The 23,530-nt window shown below is 55.3% G+C and overlaps 1 protein-coding gene across 6 annotated transcripts in view; it reads right to left on the bottom strand.

Moving 5' to 3' along the window:
• The window catches only part of PTPRE (protein tyrosine phosphatase receptor type E), a 146,910-nt gene that overhangs the window by 21,298 nt on the left and 102,082 nt on the right, over positions 1-23,530 (bottom strand). For 5 of the 6 annotated variants that reach the window (XM_074373394.1, XM_074373395.1, XM_074373396.1 and 2 more), the window contains 8 exons: positions 21,783-21,901; positions 14,504-14,603; positions 14,185-14,258; positions 12,446-12,582; positions 7,080-7,170; positions 2,799-2,875; positions 2,076-2,112; positions 98-195 (listed from right to left, as the gene is read on the bottom strand). In XM_074373394.1, coding sequence (XP_074229495.1) covers positions 98-195; positions 2,076-2,112; positions 2,799-2,875; positions 7,080-7,170; positions 12,446-12,582; positions 14,185-14,258; positions 14,504-14,603; positions 21,783-21,901 — 733 coding nt within the window. Of the gene's footprint in view, positions 1-97; positions 196-2,075; positions 2,113-2,798; positions 2,876-7,079; positions 7,171-12,445; positions 12,583-14,184; positions 14,259-14,333; positions 14,480-14,503; positions 14,604-21,782; positions 21,902-23,530 lie in introns of those variants that run through there. The other variant, XM_074373397.1, reaches the window with a different exon arrangement.

The raw sequence follows: 23,530 nt of genomic DNA on the forward strand, positions 1-23,530 counted from the left end.
TGACAAGAAAGTGCAGAAGCCGAGAGGAAGCGGTAAGCCCCCACCCAGCCGCACAGCGGCGGCCAAGCCGGAAGAGTCAGAGGCCAGCGGGGCTCACCTCTTTTCTTTCTTTCAGGTTCGTCAACATGACGATGGTCGCAGACTTCTGTTCCCAGATCATTCTCCAGAAGTCATTGACTGTCTCCTGTTTAGGGCCTGTGAGGAGAGGACGGTCCCCAGGTCAGACAGAGAGGTCACTGCAAGCCCCTGGCCCGTCACCCTGGCTCCCAGGGGACACCTGATCCCGCCTTCCCTGAGGACAGAGATGAGGGGCCCGCTGGTCCATTTCATGCCCCACAGAATCCCAGAACCCGAGCGGGTGGCTAGCCTCCCCCCGCCGTCCTGCCACTCTCCCCAGGGGCCCGCTGGGGCTGAGAGCCTCAGGAGCTAAGGAACTGGACCCAGATGGGTGATTATCTTCATGGCAATAAAGGGTATGCAGACAGGAGCTGGGTCTCCAGCTGCCTGTCAATGTGGTTTGTATCCACTAAGGGGGTTGTCAAAGTTTCGAATATGACTCCCCCCCAACAAGAACCACTGAATCAAAGGGTGTGTGCGTGTGTGTGTGAGAGAGAGAGAGGGAGAGACTGACTGCCTGCAGGCGGACAGACCCGCTTGCCCCGTCTAATCCGCTTTCCTTTGCAAACATCTCTCCCAGCTGCCCTCGCTGCTAGTGATGCTGTCCAGTGAGATGTGGGCTGAAGTCCCTAGGGCAGGGGTGAAAAGACAAAGTGTCTCTGGAAGAAAATTCTCTGCTCTGTGCCCTCTTTCCTGCCTGAATAAGGACACAATGTCTGGAGGTGCGGCAGCCGTTCTGTGATCCTGAGGATGACAGATGCTAAGGAGGGTGAAGCAGGAATAAAAGAGGTCCCTTGAGCTGCTGCTCCAGCCCCCAGTTGCTTCTCCTTGGATACTTGCTTACAAGAAAGAAAAAGACACTTCTATTGGTGCCAGCTAGTGTTTTCTGACGATGCTAAGAGCCAGGCATTCTCCTGAGGTTCTCTGGGTGTATGTGTATCTCCCTGTTCTTTAGGGAATCTGCATTTTATACAAGCTCCCCAGGTGATTTTGATCTGTACTGAACTTGGGTACCCACTGCGCTGAAGATTCTTGCCTAGGAGTGAGGACGTCCAGGGAACCTAGTTTTAGCTCCACTGATACATCCAACTGCACCAGCACAGCTCCTGGGGAAGACAGCCCCTGGGTGACTGCTGGTGCGCTGGACTGAAAGCACTGCAAGACACAGAGAGCCTCATGCCCAAGGCCGAAGGGCGCGCTTTCACGGCTAAAGCACCCTCGTGGTTGTGGCCTTGATCTGAAAAGCTACTCACTCCCCTCCCTGCTGCCCCTACGCACAACGGGGAGCCACACAGAGCTCAGTGGCTGGGAGACAGTCAGGGCTTTCTAATCAAGTATCAACACGCTGCAATGGCAACCAGCAGACCACTGGGATTTGGGTTTAAATCTCGCAGCTGTGGAAGCAGACAGGGTGTCTGTCTGTCTGTCTGTCTGTCTGCGTGGTGGCACCTCTAACATGCCTGTCACATGACAGAAGCCCTCGCACACTCCATGTCTGTCTGCGCCGCCCGCAGTGGGGGGACCCGTGGCTCGGAGACCCCACCTCTTCTGCTCTGGAAGGCCTGCTCACCACCCCACAGGACTCTGCTTCCCAAGCCCTGCTGTGCAAAGAGCCCCGGGAAAGCTGGCTGAAGGGCAGGTTCAGGTCCAGCAGCAGGTCTGGGGTGGGGCTGGCGCTGCTGCATCTCCGTGCAGCCCCGGGGATGTGACGCTCCTGGCCAGTGGAGCAGCCGCGCTGAGTCCCAAGGCCGGGCGAGATGCGTGACACCTTTGAACCCCGTGTGCTCTGGGAATGGACGGACTCCACCCAGGTTACATAAACACGGCAGGCAGTCCCCATACAGCCCGACAGAGAGCCGAGGTAAATCCTCTGACTGCTGGTATCAGATAAGAAGCAACAGCGACCCACGTCATTTTGTCAAAACCACATTCAGAAAATAACTGAAGGAAAAGCTTACCTTGAGCTGCTATGAACTTATTCTTCTCCTTATAACCCTAGAAACATAAACGCAGATACTTCAGAATTATCGTTGTGGAAGGACTTGGTTAGTGCTGTTGGGAAAGCATCACATGTTCATCACGGAGAATTTGGAAAACAGAACAGTAAGAGGAAGATTCCCCAGTAATTTCAGAAATAACGTGCTCTCTTTGTATAACCCCCTCTAATCTTTTATTTTCTGTGACTACCTTCCAGACACACACAGAAGCAGACGCAGGACATTCGTATTTTTTTAATTGGTTAATAGGTACACATTGTCTTATACTGCATTTTTATAATAATTGTTAATTTATATTAGATGACCTTTTAAGGTTCAATTAAAATGGATTCTTAATAATCCATTGCATATGATTTTGCTACAACTTATTTAACTGGCTCCCACTGTGCGGTTCTGTCAGCACTATAAATAATGCTGTAAGGAACATCCTTTGTGCTTATCTGCTTCTTGAGAACGAATCCCTGACACAGGTGCTAATTCAAAATTCCAGGCACTTTCATGCTCTCTGTCCCCCAGCCAGAGTGGCCAGCGTGGCCAGTGTGGCTAATGTGCCCATCAAAGTTGTGACAATTTCACCCTCGGCCCCAGAAAAGAAAGTGCCCATTGGTCATGATTCACACATAGCCCCCAAAGGGCCCAGGCGTGAGCATCATGCTGAAGGGGGTGCAGGGGGCATGGACTTACATCTATATACGAAGCATTGATGTAGTCTGAATATGGGGTTCCATCCACTTGGCTTAAAATCACCCTGGAATGATCATCTGCAAAAAACCAACCAACCAACCCGTGACGTTAGGTCAAGAGATTCGCATCTACTGTAGGAAACACCACAGAGGACGCAACCAGAGGGTCCACGGGGGTCGCGGGACAGAAGACGTTCTTCCTAAATATCCCCGTGAGACCCTCGGTGTCATTAGTGCAGGAGAGCGTCTGTTCTATTGAGCCCGGGATCTCAGCACTGGGGACAGTCGAGGCCCCAAAGAGCTGCCCAGGGCAGCCGTACAGGCTGTGGGAGGAGACGGGGGAGAACGTCGGTGTCCGAGAGTGGGGCCTGCCGGCTCCTCACGCAGACACAGGAGGGCAGGGGCTGCGGGACCCCTACTGTGTGAGGACCTTATTCTCTGAGCCCCCAGATCGGGCCCTGACGTTGACAAGTGTGGGCGCACGCAGAAGCACTTCTGGGGTCCACTGTCCCAGGCCTTCTGGGGAGAACGCTGCTAACCCTCTGGACCAGAAGATCTGAGGGAGGCTCTGGGGTTTGGGATGGCAGACCCCGGCCCTTGTGCTCAGGGCGCCCCGGGGCAGGGAGCGGGGCCACACTCACAGGGCCCGCCGGGCGCTGGCACTGCCTGCGAGGTCCCGGCCTGCGCTACCGGCGGTCCCCCGGGGCGCGGGCTGAGCAGGGGTGCTGGGTGCGTGGGCGTGTGTGTGTATTTATGTGTGCGTGTTTGTGGTGTGCGTATTTATGGTGTGCGTATTTATGGTGTCTGTGTTTGTGATGTGTCTGTGTTTGTGGAGTGTGTGGTGTGTGTGATGTGTGCGTGTTTGTGGTATGTGCATTTATGTGTGTGTGGTGTGTGTTTGCGGTGTGTGCGGTGTGTGTGCTTGGGGTGTGTGTGTTGTGTGTGTTTGTGGTGTGTGCAGTGTGTGTGCTTGGGGCGGTGTGTCTGTGGTGTGATTGTGTACGCACACATGCGGGGGAGGTTTCAGCCGGGGCCCCGCAGGACTGACCGCCCTGGGGCCGCACCACTTCTGCCTTCAGGCCCCCTTTCTCCATAAAAAAATGTAAACATTCCACTTTGCGACTGCAGCAGCGGTTAGCAGAGGTAAGTGTGAGCCAGGCTGGATTAGGTATGTACTTTCTTTTGATTCTAAAAGAAATGAGATGATTTCAGGTGTGTGAGCAGCCGGCCGCCCAGGAGCAGAACATACAGGATGCTCAGACCCCGCCCAGGGCCCGGGGCAGAGCTGCCCGGGGGCTGTTACTCTGCTTTGGGCACAGAGCTTGTTACGTGGGCGTACTTTGTAGTACTCACTACATTAACTAATGAACAGTTCCGTGTCCTTGTCCCTGCTCTGTCCCCTTCTAGGCCCCAAAGGACTGAAGCTAACGGAGGCGGGTGAGTTTGTGGCGTGGATCTGGGGCAGAGCCCCTGCATCATGAAAGGCAGCTGGGCTGGCCGCGAGCTGGGGGCCTCAGACACCTGCTGTCTGGACATCGTACCACTGCTGCTCGCAGAGGACAGGCCAGTGTGGCTCTCAGGGGCGGTCACAGCCCACACGGGGCACTCAGGGTGTCAAATCCCAAACTCACAGCCAGCAGGAACTTGACTGTGAGACGTTCCTGCTCAGGGGCTGACAACCAGGAGGCAGAAACAAGCACGAAGCTGGCTGAACAAGCATAAAGCTCGTTGACCATAATTTGCAACAATTTGCACTTCTGAGGACAGCTGTAGAAAACAGAGGGTAAAAAATAGCGTTCTGGTTAGATTCAGAGTCTTGCAGCTCTAAGAGCCTCCTGTCTTTTCATTCTAAAAAGTCACACTTCTCTTTCAAAACATTAATTCCTAAAATTATCATCTATCGGTGTTTTTCCAGAAAAAAAGGGTGCTCTCTTGCCACTGGCCACGGAGCCCTTCCAGAATCCAGCCTTTTCACACACCAGGCATCTTGATCTCCGTCCTCAGTCCCTGGAGCCACATCCAGGACTGGACTCCGAGCCCTGGGGCATCTTGTCAGTCTGATAAATTCACAGCCACTCTCTGCTTGTGGAAGATGGGGAGGGGCAGGGAAGGTGCACAGGGCTGTGCGACTCGGGCCCCCACCCTCTTCCTGCCTGCTGACCCTAACTCCACCTTGAGTACGAGCAGGGTCCTTCAGCCCTGGGGAGAAGAGGGGGTGCAGGCCTAGGGGCGCCCTGCACAACATCCCTGTGACCCAGTCCACTCCTGTCCTAGGCCCACAGCTGCCCTTGGGGCATCTCCGACCAACTGCTCAATTTAATCAGATACGCTTCTCCCGTGTCTTACTGATGCCAAACGCCAGGTGCCACCCAGCTGGCCATCGCCAGGGCACATCCCAAGTGTCTCCCTGCCACCGCTCTGTAAACTCATCCTCCTGCCACTGTGAAATGCTCACCCCCTGGCAGAGTCCCCTGGCCCTTGGTGACCACCAGCACCCTCAGTGTCCTCAGTGTGGGACTGCTGGCCCAGGAGGGGCTGGAGTGGAACCTACACTTTTATATTTGCAGGAACAGCCAACTCACTTCCCTAGTACCAGCTAGAGGACATGGCTCAGAGAGGATGTGCAAGACACAGTCCCTGTCCTTTCCTGTTGGTGACCCTCAGGGGAGGTGCTGCCCCACCCCAGGCCACCCCATCTGTGAGCAGGGGCAGGTACCCGGCCACTAACTCTGCTCCATTAAGCTCCGATCGAAATGCTCTTAATTAACAACGTAAATGTTACCTTTAAAAGATAAAAGGTTCAGTGATCAGGGAGAGAAATGCAGGCCAGGAACCTAGGAAAGGGCTTGGCACTGAGCACCACACAGACATTCTGCTGTCAGTGCTGAAATTAATTAATTAATCTAATTAATTAAACTAATACTAGACACCAACTTCCAAATATCCTGATTGTTACTCGCCACAAATTATTCCCCAGGTCCCAGATGTCCTGCACGCTTTTCCTTTCCTTTGAGCTGTTCAAGCCGCATGGCGGGCTCCCCCCCCCCCCCCCCCGCCGCGTCTCTGATAATCTGCACCCAGTCGAGCAGCAAGTCCTCTCAACGTGATCTTTGCAGTGTGTCCAGAACCTGAGCCTGGACCGAGCCACCCTCTCAGCCTGGCTGCAGGACTGCAGTAGCCTCCTGGCCTGTCCAACAACAAATGCGCTGGATGGAATATTATTTGGTGAGCTTTGAAAAAAAACTAACAAAACCTCCAAAAAAATCAACAAAAAACCCCCCACATACATCCTATGCACACAAAATGGGAATAAACTGCTTCTATCAAGTGCTGAAAATCCAGAGACCACACAGCAGGCAGACCACAGCACCCCTTCACTGCAGAGCACTTGAACACAATTCTAATCCTAAAAATGCAACCAAGAGCCAGCTGCTGAGGCCACCACAGGCCAGCGGCCTCGATCCCACGGAGGTCCTGCCTGAGCAGGGAGGTTCCCTGGACCGGGGAGGCCTTGGCCTGGGGTTCAGACATGAACTCACCGGAGTCTCCGAGGCTGCCCTTCTGTTAGCCTGATGGCAAAGCCAATAGGAGCGTCCAGGCTGGATGAAGGATGCCCCAGCCTCCTCCGGCCAGCTTTTACGAGGGCAGCTCGAGACTCTAGGGGTTTGTCTTGGTTCCGAGGCTCCCAAGGCACAGCCCATCCAGTGATGCCCCTAAACCGATGCGTCTGCTCCCCGGCCCTGCAGCCCCCTGGAGCCAACACCCCCCAGCCCATGGCCACCTTTAGTGGGGTGGTTAAGATGGGGTTGCGTCTAAGCCTTCCCACAAAGCTGTCAGAGCCCAATGGCCTTCTTATCCCGTCACTTCTGTCCTTGGTACAGGAGACTAGTTGCTGGTGGCCAAGAACACCATGTCCAAGAAGGAGAGATGCCCGGGGCCACCAGCTGCCCGAGGCTGGGGCTCAAGATTGGGTCCAGTGGGAGGTGGCCTACCAGCCACACAGGTGGCCTCCCTCCTGGCCCCTGGGCAGTCCAGGTCTCAACGGTGAACACAAGCTTAGCAGCCAGGCCCCCAAACAACACAGGGTTTGGGGCCCCGGGCAGAAGACACACACTCAGACTCCCAGGTGCAGGGCTGAGCGCTGCTCTGACACGTGCCCTGCTCTCCCAGCACCTGAGCGTCTGCTGGGGGAAAGGCACGGCCACCAGGAGCTGCAAGGCAAGGCCGAGTTTTGTCCAAATGCCATTGATTGTGCAAAAAAAACAAAAAAGGAAAATCTTACTGGGAAGAATGTTGGGATATCTGTTTTTCTCTCTGTTTTCTTCTTTATTGGCCAGTTCAAAAGCTCCTTGTACGTGTCCAGACGGCAACGACTAGGAGAAAACGCAGAGCCAGCAGTAAACGTGAGGACTCCCACAGCGTGCTTCCCTCTGCCTCCCTGCCGAGCGCGGGGGTCGCACCCCGGACCTCTGCGCAGACCGCCCCCAGGGCGCCGCCCGCCTCCCTCCCCCTGCCCGTGGACGCTCGGCCAGCGCCGGCCAGAGACGCGAAGGAGGCACAGGCCCACATTCCCCTAAGTGCCCCGTCTAGCAGGGCCAGTGGAGGTGTGGACAGACTGATGACCCCTGAGGTGGACCCAGAACTGCACTAAGGCAGGGACTGGCCTGTGCGCTGCCACCAAATCCCCGGGACCCACAGGTCCTGGTCCAAAGCAGGCACTGCACGCGCGCGGGTGGCCCGGCCACGGCAGAGCTCTGTGTCAGGGGACCGAGGGGCTGAAGGACGAGGAGACTGGTGGGGAAGGGCCTTCCTAGAGCCCCGACCCGCTGAAGACTCAGCGTGCTCTGTGGACCGGCGGGGGTTTCCTGAGAACGCGGGTCCCAGGCCCGCCCCAGGTCAGCGCAGCACTTACCCGGACCCCCAGGCACCTGCACGCGTGCCAAGGTTGGACGCGCCACCCTAATCCTCCTTCGTCTCAGAGGAGGAAACAGCCGAGCGGCTCAGCTGAGCCCCCAGAACTGAGGTTTGGTGCAGCGGGCGTGAGCCCAGCCTCCCGACTTCGAGCTCTTTCCACTACTCGGGGCCCCTTGGTTCTTGCAGGCTCCAACCACCCTCCTGCACTTGCTTGCTGCCAGGACCCCCTCCACACTCAGGTGGGCTCCGGGAGGTACATAGTGGGAAAGAGCCTTTCGAACCCCCAAATTACGTCTTTCCACATTCAACCTGACTGTTGGCTGAACCAGGGGCCACTGGAACTCGAGTAATTAGTGTTAATGTTTATCAAGTGTTTACGACGTCCCAGGCACTGTGGGACCAGCCTTCACAGCTCACCTACCATTAAGCGACATTACAAGCATCACCCTTGTTCTGCAGATGAGGAAGCAGAGCCCCAAGGTGGCTGCAGAATTGTCGAGTCACCTGGCCAGTAAGCGGCAGACACTGAATGGGGCCTGCAGCCTGCTGGCGTGGAACTGGCACCTGGGCCATCAGGAAGGCACTCCCTTTTTTAAATGTGGGGACAAGCCAGGGCTTCCGTGTGTCCTGCTGTGAGTGCCCCGGGGACTGGGGAAGGCCTCCTGGCTGAGCCTGGGATCAAAGCCAAGGCCCTGAGGCAGGTCTGCAGCCCAAGGGTGCCAGGACTCCCTCTCCTAGGTCGGGAGTTCCTCCATCACAGACTCAGCTCCTGCCATCCGGTGTCCTCTTTCCGCACCAAACCCGATGGCCCCAGGCAGAGGCCCTGCCAGGCCCGGGCAAGGCTGGTGCGCAGTTCCCCGCCAGACCAGACCTCCTCCACCGGCAACTCGAGGCTCGGCATCGGAGATGTTTTAACAGTGACCTCCCTGACCTAACCTCAGTGTGAAATTTATGGCAACATCCTAGAACCTTCTCTTTTTCTACACCGAAAAGCTTTTTTGACCCCAGCCCTGAAAATAAAAACGTGGCATGATACCATAATGGGAGATGCGTGATGTTAGACATTTGTTAAAACCCACAGAACGGGCAGCCCTGGGACCCAAACCCAGACCTCAGTTTGTACTAATGAGTTAACACTGGTACATCAGTTGTGACAGGTGTTAACACACTTGAGCAGGATGTTAACAACCTGGGAAACTGTGCAGGGAGAGCTGGGGTACATGGGAATTTGGTACTTTCTGTACAATTTTTCTAGAGACCAATATCTGCTCTAAAAACTCCATTAAAATGAATTAAATAATAAATTAAAAAAAAAACTTGAGAAGCCTCCCTCTTCCTGAGAAGGCGTGGTGGCTGCAGAGCTGGGGGTGAGGGAGCAGCTGGAGGGGTCAGAGTCGGGGGGACGGGCCTGGCTCTGACACCTGCAGCTGCGTGGCCCCAGCAGCAGCCTGAGAGCCAGAACACGGAGACGGGGTGGCGGTCCCCGGCTCCATGGGCAGCACGGAGGGTCACATGGGGTGACGGGCAAAGTGCTCTGTGCCCTGAACCTCTATCTCGTTTCCAAGTGCACAGAACGACCGCCCACAGAGCCAGCCAGCACTTTCTCCTGCTTCAGTTACTGGGGACTTGCATCCTGGGATGCTCTGATGGCCCAGGACAAATGAGAGAGCACGCAGGAGGGCTCAGCGAAAGCCGGGTGACCCCTGCAGGGCCTCGAGTGAGCCGTGTGTGTAGTAACGGGTCAGCAAATGCCTTGTGATTGACGGTCCCCTTATGTAAATTGGCCGAAAAGGATTGGTTTGTTTCAGGCGCGATTTCATTTCAATAAAAGTGCACAGGTGTGTGCACACGCACACACGTATCTATGTACAGGTGTACACACACATATACACAGGAGCTACATTCCTTTCCCTTCCTCTTCTTAGCGCTGGGCAGGCACAGCCCAATGAGCAAAACAGACAAGGGGCCAGGTGTTGGCTGTTTCAGAAGCTCCAGGGGACTGTCCTGCTGGGCACTGAGCTGGGACCACTCCTGGGGGCCCCTCCCTGGGCCTTTGGGCAACACTTAGGACCGGGCCTGAAATAACCTGCCAGGACAGGGGCTGTCTGGAGAGGGCCTTTTTCTCGTCCGAATGGACTCAATGGCAGAGGTTTAACTGGGGGCCTGGAACAGACTCCGCGAGGTCAGCCTTCTACCTCTGCGGGTGGAGACTGTGGACTCTGGACACCCCGGAGAGTCGTCCTAAACAGGACGGCAGCTCCAGACTCCTCGTGGGCAGACCCTGGGCCCTGAGAGGCACACTCCTCACCTCCTTCCCAGGATAGACAGTCCTATGGGGACAGGCAGGGCCTCATCCCACAGGTGAGGAAACTAGGCGGAGGTTAAGTAGGTGGCTTACATCTCCAGGCTGCCAAGAAGCAAATCTGGGACAGGCTGTTGGGCAGGCTGCCTCTGCGCACGCCATGATGGTCCCACTGGACCCATCCCAGTGCCGCCCTCCTTCTCCTCAGGTGGACCTCAGCTTCCACCAACAGAACGCATATGCCCAGCTCTTTTGGATCGGCTACTTGGAGACACATCTGTCTCCCTACACACTTCCGGGAAGAGACGCTGAAGACGAAGGGTGAGAAAAGAGAGAGAAAATGACCTAGAGCCCACCTCAAGTCCACCTGCCTGCAGAGCCAGGAGGGGGCTGGTGACAGTGGCCTGGGGGCTCCTGGAACAGGCTGCCCCTCACTGGACAGACGAACAAACTGGGGACCAGAGGGTGACCTTCCCAGGGGTCCCCGGAGCCAGGACCAGGCGCCACGCCGCTGGACTCCACCCCTCCCCCTGCTCCCCCCGCCCTCACTGAGCGGACGACTCCAGGGGCAGCTGGGGAGATACTCAGTGGCAGGGCTGGGGCACAGCGGATGGTGAGGCACTTGGTTTAGGGGCAACGCTGTAAGGAGTACCCAAAAAACCCAGGAATCAAGAAAAATCACATTCAAATTCAACATCTAAAAAAGATCTAAATTAACGCAAAAAATCCAGGATGCTCGAAACATCAAACTTTTTAATAACGGCGGGGTCAGCAACGGTGTGGTGACAGCCTGCAGTGACGGCCCCGTGGGACTGTCAGGAAACAGCAGGAAAGCCAGAGTGGCCCTGTCTGTCTTTGCAGCTGTGCTGCTTTGTCCATCTTGGATGCTCACACCAGTGCTGATATTTTCAAACGCCGCATGAAGGTATTATTCGTTCAGATGACTGTCTCGGTGCCCCTTACATTTTGCCCCTGGGGCAAGTGCCTCACCTGTCTGACCTTCCTCCCAGGTTGGCTCCCTCTGAGTCGCCCTCACTTGGAGACGACTCAGCCCTCCCTGAGCAAAGCCTGCCCCGAGCCTCCACGTGGAGAAACACGAGCGCAAGAGGAAATAGGACAAGAAAGGAGGTGGGGGAAATGGTCCTACAGCTGCCAACTTGGATAGTCATTTTGAAAATGGAGAATTAACTTCTCTTGTCAGGCTGAGAGATTGCAAAACAATATTGCTCGGAGCAGTCTTTCAATATGACCTAATTTCTCAAAAAAAAAAGGGGACACATTTGGAAACAATTAAAAGGAAGCAAGATAAAGGCAGATGAGGCTTGTGTTAAAAAAATAAGCACAATTATGGTCTAAATGCGCCATCACCTTCCCACACCCTCTTGAGTTGCTTCTGGGCGAAAAGTCACTTGTCTACAACAGGATTCACGCTGTCTCCAGATACCACAATTGCATAACCCTTTGCTGTTTCAGAAGCCCATTGTCTGAGCCTCACACTGGGCCTGCGAGGTCGTTAAGGCATCCTCTCCACTGGCCCCCTTCACAGAGGATGGGGGCTGGTTTCCAGGAGGTTAACTGACGTGCTGGGGCCGGGGCGAAACGGGCAGAGCCAGGAGCAGGCAGCTTCCCTGCTGGAAACCTGTCCTCTTTCAAGCTCAGCACTCAGCACAGGGTCATACACAAGACGAGGAAAAGAAAACTCAAAACAGGACCAGGGATAAACCCTGAACAGCCGATCCAAGACGACACTCCCCGATGTGTCTGTCTGTCTGTCCGTCTGTCTGCCTGTGCATCATGCATCTGTACCTGTCTACCTGATTCATAATTCACAGGACCTTAAATAAAAAATCAGCCGCACGGGGGAGGCGTCACTGATGGACACTGTATTTTGTGAGAGTGAGGAGGACCCGTTCGCTACCATCGGGCTGTACCACGTGGTTAGCTGTTCTTTGCTAGATTCATGGAGGGCGGGATGAACACGCTGAAGTGAGCAGACACCACAGGGCTGTCGAGGCAGAGCTCGCGGCCCTCAGGGCAGCCCCCACGACCGTTTAATTGACGCTGTGCGGGCGGCTGGGGCTCCTTGCTGTCAACGTGAAGCTGTCACTCTGTGGTCTGCTCGGGCCCGGGTCCTGCGCATGCTCCGGATGACGGTCTTCCGTCACGTGTGATTTCAGAACGAGGCACTCAGAGCGCCAGAGCGGGAAGGAGCCTTCCGAAAACCTCGCTCACCCGCCTCATCGGATAGCTGAGGGGTGGGGGTCCGGGGAGGGGCACCACAGCAGAAACCAGGTTTCCTCAGGACCCATTTTTGGGACACTGTCACAATGGATGTGGACCTTCTGAGACTTTGGGCTAATTTATCCTGAAACGCAACAGCCCACGTGCCAGCTTTCTTCCACACGACGAGACAAAGGGGCCCTCAGACTCACATTGAACTCCTCCCGAAACCTCTTGCAGTCATCTGCCGATCGGACGCGGATCTCCTCCTCCAGGTGCCCCACGGGGATGGGGAAGTACTTCTTGGGCCCCGAGGGGGACCTGCTGAGAAGCGTCACTCTCTGCTGCTCTGTGGGATCAGAAGAAACCAGGGACCACTTAGCCATACTCCCTTATGGGGGACAGTAACCAGACTGACGGACAACATTCCCGGAGACACGCCTCAGCTGGAGGGGGAATATTCCTCAGTTCAGGAGCCCCGGGGCCAAGCAACTGAGCGCAAGGCCTGCCTCCTTACAACATACCTGCGCCAGCCGTCGGTGATGCACCCTGGCCTGTGCACCGCTCCTGCCGCCCCAAGATGCCTAGTCTTCCCAGCTCCCTCACCCACCCTCCACTCCCTCCCTCCCACCCCTGCTCCTTCCACAAAGGATTTAGGTGGCTTCAGACTCTGACTCAGTTGTCCAGGTTTGAAACAGAGTAATTACAGGTTTCTGGGTACAAACTGGTAACAGACTGGGAATTGATTAGGATATAAAGTCTCCTTCAGCCTGTCTTCTTGGCCACAAATAGTCCTGGTTACACAAGCCCTGTGCTCCAAGAGAAATAAGAGAAACCTCTCCCACCCCCGCTGTTTTTTTTTGGGGAGAGGCTGGGGGCTTTGAGATGCAGAAGGGCCAGACAGCAAAGGAGGCCCCGGACAAGCCGCCCCCACAGATTCAGAGTGAGACAGAGGGAGAAATCCTGGACGAAAGTGCTGATGATCCCAGCAAGGTCAACATAACTTTCCTGTCACTTGCAGAAGGGCCTGTCCCCACCTGCAGAGCCGCTCTGAAGCCCGGCCAAGAACTCCCTCCAGGGCGCATTCCTCCCAGAGACAGACACTGACAGATGAGCGAGCCAGCCTGGCCAGCCACACCCTCCTCCCTCCCATCCCGGCTGCTGGGACGTGCAGGGCAGGGAGGAGAGGACAGGAAGGTGGCACCTGGAGGCCATGTGCCATCATCTAACCAGGGTCACGGCCCCCCAGTGCTGCAAAACCGCCCTTCTGTGTCTGGCCGAGGTCCTCTGCTGTTGACATTTTGTTTTTAAACTGTCTTGGATGGGTTTGGTAATTCGTCTGAATTCTGACAGCACCTCTGCTCCCCTAAACCACGGAACAACCAGGTAGCAGTCTGCCTGGAGGAAGTTGTAGTCACTGGTGTGAACCCCTGTTTTCAAAAGCCTCTGCCTTGCACACTTTTCTCAGACACCTCAACGTAGGGGAAGAAAACCAATGTGCCTTCATAAGCAGCATTTCCAAGTTAGCAGCTGAACCTGGAACCTAAAAGGGTCGGAAACGCCCCCGGCAGACTCCGAGCCTGCCTGTTGGACACGCTGGTACATCAGCTCCCTTCCTTGAGCTGATCCAAGAACAGGGCGGATTCAGGGGGCCCTTTAGGGAACTGTAGACTGTGAGCCTGCCTGTCTCATCTCAGAATGATCTTGAAGACTTACTGACGTTATATGTCAAAATCCGGTAAAAAAGACAGGATATGAACAGTGCCTCCCCAAAAGCCACAAACTGAACTGCCTTAAACGTCTGTCTCACACCAGAGAAAAATGAGACCAGTTCTGAAATGGGTTAGACATGTTTCACCAGATGCAGCCAGATGGAAGTCTGGAAGCTGGAAGAGCTGAGCGCTTCCAGGAGAAGGAAGGCAGCCCCCGAGCCGCCCCGGCCCCGTGGTACCTTGCTCCTCGAGGATTCCGTTGGGCATCTTCTTGTCGTTGGCGCTGACCACCGCCTTCCTCTGCTTCCTGAACCTTTGAGACACAGACGTGTTAGGTGTGGGCACAGGGGGCTTCCCGAGAGCCCGGAGCCCGCTCGGGGATACCCACCAGGTGAGCCGGGAGAAGCTGCTCCTGCTGCTCATGGCTGAGCGCCGCCGCTGGTCCCCCAGCCCCGCGCCCTCACCGCCCGGGCCGCCCGCCCGCCCGCAGTCACAGCCTCCCGGCCTCACTTCCTCCTCCAGCAGGTCGGGGCAAGTCAGCGCCCCGGACACTCCTACCTGAAGAAGTAGGCGGCGAGGAGCAGAAGGAGGAGGCACAGCAGCAGCGGCAGCAGCAGCCAGGCCAGCAGGGGCTGGGGCGCGCCGGGGGCTGGGGGGCCTGGGGGCACAATGGGTCCCCTCAGGGCGAGACATGGGGGAAAGGGGTCCGGGCAAGGACAGATGCCCAGCGCCAGACTTCATAGTTTGAAGAGTGGCCCCTCTTCCCTGATGCCAGACCCCACTTTACTGCTCACAAATGAGTTCCCCCTCCAGCCCACTGACCCTTCTTCCTGGACACCAAAACCCCACTTCACAGTTTGCAAACCCCCTCTTTCATCAGCCCTTTTCCTGGACACAAAACGGTACTTCATGGTTTGCAAAGCAGTCTTCCCCTCTATCCGTCCCTCCTCCTCCATGGCAGAACCATACTTCATAGTCTGCAAAGCAAAGTCCCTTCCCTTCAACCCTTCTTCCCTGATACCAGAACTGCACTTTACAGTTTGTAAAGCCCCCTCTTCATCAGCCTTTCTTTCTGAACACGAGCACCCCACTCTACAGTTTTGCAGCACAGTCCACTGTCCTGGTCCATTGGATCCACAGAGGCCACTCTCCTTAGATGAGCACCACTGACAGTGAGAAGGTGCCATCCGAGGTCCCCTGGTGCAGGGCCATGAAGGCCCCAGACCTCCACGTGGCCTTTTTCTCCAAGTTCCAGAGTACCTGTCCCTCCCTCTACTGGGAGGTGGACAGTGGAGGTACAGACACCCCGCTGCTCTGTCCCAGGACAGATCGGGAGCTCCCAGGGCCTCCAGCACGAGCTCAGGGCACAGGACAGCAGCCTTGCCCTCAGGCCAGACAGACCTGCGGCCACGCAGTAACCTGAGCTCCTGGAGCTGTCAGCTCATGATCCCAACCGCCCAGAGGAAGGCTGGTCACCAGGCACCCCCTTCCCTCCTTCATCTGTCGTTTCTCAACCAGAAGGTCCCACATCCCTGGACCCAACCTGGCCACCCTGGGGCTGCCCAGGACCTGGGCCACAAGCCCCAATTCCATGGGGCTCTGGTGGACGGGCTGCCACCCTCAGTCCCCAACCCTCCCCCGATGCTCTGACTCAGCTCCTGCCTCCCCAGATTGCCAGGCTGCCTCCTCCTCACCAAACCGTCAAAGGCCCCCTCTTCCTGGAAGCCCACACAGTTCCCCAGCCCTCAGTAGGTCCCAGAGGGGCTCTGCCTGCCTTTAGTACAGATCGCCTTCACCCCTGTTTCAGTGCAAGCCCCTCGAAGGCAACAACTAGGCCTCCATCACTTTGAGTCTCAGAGGCACCAGCATGGCCCCCGAGTTGAGCGGGGGCCCACAGCCCTGAAGCCCCCCTCCCCCGGCTAACCTACACCCCACCCCTGGCTGCGAGCTCCCAGGAGCAGGCCATCCCTCCCGGGCCTCGCGGGGCTCAGGTATGTGGGGAGCGCATACACCCCTAACAAACAATGAAATGTTACTGACTTGGGTGACTGTTAGACTTCAAAGTGCAGCGAGGGGCAGTTGGACTGTGGTGAGGGACCTGGTCAGGCCTGCTCCAGCTGGCTAGCGATGGCCCCAGGCCACTGCAATTGTACTGCGAGGCCGGGGGAGGCCAGGCTGAGCAGCTGGAGGCTCTGCTTGGTCCCTCCCCTGGAGCCCAACCTGCTGCAGACCCCTCCCGAGGAGCCCCCCTGGCCTGACGTTCCCCCTGCAGCTCCTCAGAGCAAACTCAAGCCCAGGCTGATGGGGGAGACTCCTGCTACCGAGGGGCAGAGCTGCTTCATAGCCCCGACTCAGCTCTGTCCCTGCCATCCAGACGCAGCCTGGGTGGGGCCCTGCTGCTCTCCGCGGGCATCCCTGCTGTGGAATATCCCACTTCTGCATTTGCTCAGCTTGAGCTTGGCCATGACTGACTGGCCAGCTTGCTGGGTGGACCTAGCTGACGGTGCAGGCTTGCCGGGAGCCTCACAGGGGCCCTGGGGCTGTGCACATGGACGGAAGCCCACCCCTGAGGCCGTCGGGGCGCCAGGGTCGGTCCAGCCTCCATGCTCATGACGCCCGGCCGGTCACAGATGTGGGTAATTCCCTGGCACGTCCTCAAGGCCTGGGGCTGAATGACCCAAGGCCCCCGGAGAGGGGCTGTGCACAGGGACGGAAGCGATAGATCACCAGGGCGAACGGGTTCCCCGGCTCGGACTTTCTGCCAGTGGTCAGCGGCTGCCTCTGTTCTGGAAGGCAGAGGTCAGGCGGGAATACCCAGGGGCTGACAGGGAACTTGTGGGGGGGTCCATTCCCTGCCAACGGGTTGCGGGGCTGGCCGGGTCTCAGCCCCCGCCCACTGGGACCGGGGAAAGGTGGACCCGGGGTGCTTAGCTCTTTCAATTTACTAGAAGAAGAAATCTATATTTTTCTGTAAAAATTATCTGATTTTTAAATATTGGTAAGCAACTCAACCTAAATACTATTCTGAAAGCCAGCGTGGGCCAGAAGGCGGCTCTGCAGGCCAGGCTGCGTCCCCAGGGCACCAAGAGCTCTCGATGGGGACTCAGGGTGATGACTAAGCAGAAACACGGAGCCACTTTCTGTTTTCACTTCACGTTGATGTGGCTCAGACTGGGTGGGGCTGAAGGGGAGTGGGGGGGCCTCTCCCGGAGGTAAGGGCCCTGGTGGTCCACTTAGAGCAGCCTTCTCCCCAAATCTCCCCAAATTCTACGCAGCTCGTGCTGCAAGTCACTTGTGTACGGATGTTTGTGCAAATTTATGCCTACACACACCTGAGACGTGTGCATGTGTGTGCACACGTGCACGTGTGTGTATTTGCCTACGAGGAATCCGATCCTGGAAATTAAAAGACCCAGGCTGCTGTGTGAGTTTTGACCTTAAGTCATGCATCTGCACACTTAAACTCGAGTGGATCGCCAGCTGTGCTGGAAGGCCCCACGAGGTGGGCGTGGGCAGTGCTGCGTGGGGTCCCTCTGTCCCTGCCTCAGCCCTAAAGAGCTCTGTGTGAGGCCCTGCTGAAGTGACCTTCTTCTGGAGTCTCCCCTTATAGAAAGGGGGCACCAGATGGTGTCCCTCCAATGCGGATCTGCTCTGCCTTGAGGGGGTCTCTGGGGGAGGGAAGAGTTGGCGCAGGTGTGAGAGAGAAGAGGAGGAAAGGAGAGAAGAGGAGGGGAACACAGTGGGAGCAGCTGCGTTCGGAGTGGGGGGGATGGAGGGGAGCACAGGGTCCCTGCAGGACCCGCTGTTCACGGCAGAGGGCGCTTTACAAGCTGGCTCCCGCCCTGTATCTTCTACGTTTTGCTGGGTTCTGGTCTATACGAACAACATAGGGCCCCAGGCCTGCTGCAAAATGTTCAAACCAGACACAAAATAGTCAGGGACTCGAGCCATCCCTCCTTGTTCCCAGAGTCACATGCTGTTAAACTTGTGGAGTGTATCTGCCCTGACGATTTTTTCTACACATTTACGTTCATAAGCCCACGGGTCTGATAAGTAACTAGAGTCCTGCTACTCTCTCATCACATCTGAGAGTCCACGGACCGAAAGGTGTGCTCTTACTTTATGAACCACTAAGAAAGAAAAAAAGCAATGAGATCAAGGCATCTCACGATACAGTAATGTGAAATGTGAGAAACAAAACCCAAACCAGATGCCATGCGCTGTCCGGCAGCCCTGCGACTTGTCTTTCTCGTGGGGTCGTCTGTCTTGGAGAGTTTCGGCCTCAGTGCATGTGAGCCTCTTTGTTTTGTTTAACTGCTGCTTGAATTTCCACTTTTTGGATAAATCAAGATTTGGAAGGACATTCAGGTTGTTTCCAACGTTTTTGCTATTATCTGCAATTCTGCATCTCATGACGGCATCTTTGCGTATCTCGCAAGTGCTGCGCAGGGTAGCGCCTGGAACTGGATGTTTGGCATCACTGTCCACACACATTAAGTTGTAATAGAAACTGCAAATCACTGCCTCCAAAGTTTCCAACCTCTGCGCTCACCTTGGGTGTACGAGGGAACCTATTTCTCCTGGATATTAGCAATTCTTTTAATTTTTGTCAATCTGATAAGTAAAAATGATACCATTTCAATTTGCATTTCCCTAGTTTCTAGAAGGTTACGAATCTTTTCATGATTCACAAACCTAATTAATTAGATATGCATATTTTCCCTGGTCACATTTTTTATCATTTTCCTACTGTGTTTTTCTTTTTCTGTTAATTTTTAGGAATCCTTCATACAATATGGACCAGAATGTTTTGTTATACAATTTGTAAATACTTACCTTCAGTTCCTTGTGTAAAAGAACATCTCTTGATGATTATTTACCACGTTTGGTTCGGTGAGCAAAGGAAATGATTGCCGGTTACTTTGGAAGGCCCTGGCGACATGCCGTTATCATCCCTAAGGATGCGTCATCCCTCTTTTGGGGAACAGGTGAAGTTTCAAAGGGCACTTCACACAGCCAGGTTCTCTCTGGAATTCCAGGCCACAGGAGTCTGTCTACTCCCTGTAACGAAGGCTCTGAGGTCGAGCCGGCCTGGATACCCCCCTCTTGGAAGTGGCCAGCAGCCAAGCCTGCAGAGGCTGCAATGGGATGAGTTTCACATTCATTCTGGTGGGCGGCCACCGGATCACACTACAGATACCCATGGCCATATTATCAGCCAATCGTTTTAAGTGAAGCCCAGGATGCCATCTGCAGGTACGTCCACACAGCTCTAGTGTTTCTTCCCTACTTTGAGGCAAAGGATGCTCGGCATGGTTGAATTCTTTGTTGAATCCTCCTGCAGTTGCTGGGCACTGGGTCAGCAGAGGCCAGCAGAGGCCAGCTCCTCTCTGCCTGGCACAGGGAAGCGCTGAAGGGTCCCAGTGACCTGGCTTGAAACCAGGCAGTGTGACGAATGCAGTTTCTATCGGCTGGGGTTTCTGTTCTTTCATTTTTGTGGTTTTGAATTTCTCTGGAGTTTCCATGTAATAGGGTGTTGCTCATTGCAAAAGACGGCCAGGCACCTAGAACGGCCCTCCTGGTTAGGGGATTACGTCACCAGGGAGGCTCCGGGGTTAGTAAATCATGTGAAGCCTTCGGGCTGGACGGGGACTGAACTCCTGACCCCAGGCTGCATGATACCAACTCTAATACCATGGCCTAACTTCCCCTGGAGGGAAGTTGACGATCTGTGTTGTCCAGAGAGCTTGTGATGACCAGGTTGTGATGCTTAATTTCATGTGTCAACTTGACTGGCCATGAAGTGCCCAGATATTTGGTCAACATAGCCGAATGATCTGGGTGTTTCTATGGGGATGCTGTTTGGGTGAGACTCAACGTTTGAGCTGGTGCTCTGAGAAAAGCCAACTGCCCTCCCCATTGCAGGTGGGCCACATCAAATCAGTTGAAGGTCTGAATAGAACAAAAAGCAAGAGCCTCTGGTGAGTAAGGGGGAATTCTTCCCACCTGACTGCCTTCCACATAGGTATCTGTACAGCTCTACAGCAGCCTGCCAGACTTCAGACTGAAACTGGGAAACTGGCTCTGCAGATTTTGGACTTGCCAGCCACCACCATCCTGTGAACCAATTCCTTATAATAAATCTAGATCTAGTTCTGGACATATGTCTAATCACCAAGTGACATCCCATCAGAGAAGTCTTTGAGTTTTATGTCTGGGAGTCTCGGGGGAAGGAGAGGAGAGGGGGGCAGCTGTGTGGGGACTCACAACAGGCCTGGGTCCAGGGTCGGGGGACCAGCTTCTGCTGGTTAAAGGCTTTTGAAGGAGCCGGCAGACCCAGGCAGGCCCACAAGTCCACCAGGGAGGCATGGGGTGGCCCAGGGAATTCATATCGACCCCTTTGGGACCCAGAACTCACCCAGCTGAGCCTCCGTCTGCATCAGGCCATGTCTACGGAGACATCAAAAGATACTGAGAGCCAACTGTCAGGGCAGTAGGGGTCTGGCTGGGTGACAGGCCACCATGACACACTCTCTCACTAGCAACAAGCTGACGAGCCCTCTGCACCCCAGCACGATTATCTCTCTTAATCCTCACAGCACTGCCAAGAAGTGGGAGCTATTATCCCCTCCGTCTACAAATGGGGACACTGAAGCACAGAGAGGTTCAGTGACTTACTCCAGGTCATTCAGCCAGGAAGCGGCAGAGCTAGACTTAACACAGGTAGGCGATTCAAGAGCATTTGCTTTCGTTTTTCTTCTTCATCTCCCTTGCCTCCTCTTCCTTTTAACTTTGCATGGAATTTAATTTTACGGAGGTAAAATTTACAAACTATAAAATGCACCATCTAAGAGTACAATTCAATGACTTTTAATCAATTCACAGAGGTATGCAGCCATCACGACGATCCAGTGCTAGAACTCTTCCACCAGCCCAGTAAGATCCCTCCTGCCTCTCTCTGGTCACTCCTGATCCCACCCCAGCTCCCGTCAGCCACTAACACACTTCTCCCCACAACAATTTGCCTGTTCTGGGCATTTCACACACATGGAACCAAACAACCTGTGTTCTCCCATGTCTGGTCACTCAGCACGTTTCTGAGGTCCATCCATGTTGCCACATGTATCAGTGGACTCTTTTTCTCCTAACTTTCAAAGGGTACAAAAAGGTGAGAGATCAGAGTAATGAACCCCGATTTACCTGCCACACAACTTTCCTATGGGACAGGGTCAGCAGTGTGCAACGGCAACCCTGGCCACCTCTGCCCCCGCCCATTTCTGGCCCCACCCACTTCCAGCTCCACCACTCACTTTCTCAAAGTCACTCCTGACATCACATCTCTTCATTCATAAGTACTTAAGTATATGTCTCTAAAAGGCAAGGACTCTTACTAGTTTTACAATAAACCTAACCTCTATACCAATATTTCACCTAAAAATACTAATTTCTTAATGAATGTCATCCACTTATGACTTAATGTATGGCATGTCAGCATTTAAATATCCCCTACTGACTCATCAGTGTTCATTCAGGGTTGGTTTGAATGGGGTTCCACACAACCGGGTCAGGGCTGCTAACCCTCTGCTCTCCTGCCCCCACCGAAGCTGACAGCAGCTCTCAGCCCAGGTCGGGGGGTCGTGCCTGCTGCTTCCTGGGTGCTAAGCTCTGCTCCAGTCAAGTACTGAACAACTTTCTTCCTAGCCAGCCTGCTTCACAGACATGCCACATCAGAAGCACACTAAGGAAGCTAAGCACACCCTCCTCCTCCTGCCTTACCCGCCCATCACCCTGCAAGGTCCTGCAGGCTCGTTAAGAGGAAGAGACGGCGGGTCCTTACCTGGGGTCGTGGAGGTCCAGTTGCTCTGTGCTGTGGTGGTCTTGTTTTCTGTGAGAGCCTTGGCAAGGGGCAAGCTAACACCGGCCAGCAGGAGCGGACAGAAGGGCTCCATGGTGATCCTGGAAGAGGCAGGACAGGCTCAGAGACTCGGCCACCACACGTCGAGGGCTGTTTGGCCACCACCGAGGCGGGAAATTCACGGAAGACAGAGGGCTCGGGGGGAGAAACAGGACGGGACCAGAATCAGGGTGATGGTGGAGACACTCTGGGAGTGGGGCTTTGCCAATCTGCCGTAGGGAGAGAGGTCTTCACGCCGGCACGACATATACCTACACTTGGAAGTCAGTTCCACCTTGCAGCAAGCCAGGCTCGCAACTTCACGAGCTACCCTCAGGTTATGAAGGCTCCTGCTGTTCGGGTTAATTTCCTTTTTGTCTGCTTGTCTGTTTTCTGGGGGAGAAAGGAGGGGAAAAAGGACTTGGAGGTCCCCAGGAAGGATAAACTCTGAAAACAGCACGAGGTCAAGGATTCTGAGAGGCCGCTTCACAGACCCACAAAGCGGCCCGGTGCCCATCACTTTTGGATTGCCAGTGAGAGTAACTTGTCTGAACATTCAGGAATACACAGTGCAGTATTTCTGTTTTGCATCGTGACAGCTCAGAGGAGCATCAGAGAAGAGTTCAGGCTCAGGAATAGGCCAGGCCATTTGGTTCACGGTCACAGGGCTGGGGGCTGGAAGTGGGGGTCCGGCCATGTGCACCAGGCCCACCTCTGCTGTCCCCTGGCCACGGCCACAACCACAGCCCGGCCCTTATTCCGAGTGCAGGTCTAGACTGCCTCCCACCCTCCCACGGGAGTTACAGGAGAAGGTCCCCTAGTGTCTCCAGCCCCAGGCCGTCCACCTGCCTGGCCTACGCTCAGGAGCCCGATTAATTGCTGTAAAGCCCGGCGCAGTCCCCTCACTCATGAGGTGCGAACAGCAACCCGGGGGGTGAGGAGCTGGGGTGATGTCACTGCCCCTCTGAGCCGAGCACTTGGCCGGCAGCTTTCATGGGTTCTATCTTCACAACTCTGGGCTGCTGGCCTTGCTGATTCTGCTCCAGGCTGAACTCTCAGGGGAAGCGGAGGGGAGCTCCCTCCCGGAGGAGGGGCCTCGGCCAGCTTGCCTCTGATAGGGCCGCCTGGGCACCTCGGGGACGGAGGAAAGTGTTCCCTGCATGTACAGATGGATGTGCTGAGCAAAAATGAACTGCAACGTGGCTCAACATGGAAAAGGCTCTTCTGCCCAGGAGACCTGCGGGCAGTCACCTGGGATCCCCACCCTGCACTCCGTTTTGTCACGACACCAGAGATCCTTCAGAAATGCGCCAGTGACCTCTTGGTGGTATAGAAACCCCTCCCAAAGGGCTCACTACAGGTGGAGGTGGGATCTGGCAGGCTGATGCAGACGTGTCCCCCTCCTGCACACCCCCTCCCCCCATTTCATCTGCCCAACCCCGTGCACCGCACGGTCAGCCTGGGCGCCCGGCCGCACAGGGAGCGCTTTCCTGCACGAAGCCTCCCTCGAGGATAGGAATGGACCGAAGCCAAGAACACTGGTTCCTTGTAATTAGAGAAGACTTGTGAATGAGCGCAAAACATCCCAGTCATTTTTCAACAATCACCACTATTAAAATGAAGCCTTTCTGAGCCCATTATGATATTATCTCAGAACAACTACCACGGCCACAGGCAACACTTACACTTCC

Source organism: Camelus bactrianus, chromosome 11 (genome assembly GCF_048773025.1).
Source record: "Camelus bactrianus isolate YW-2024 breed Bactrian camel chromosome 11, ASM4877302v1, whole genome shotgun sequence".
Lineage (NCBI taxonomy): Eukaryota > Metazoa > Chordata > Mammalia > Artiodactyla > Camelidae > Camelus > Camelus bactrianus.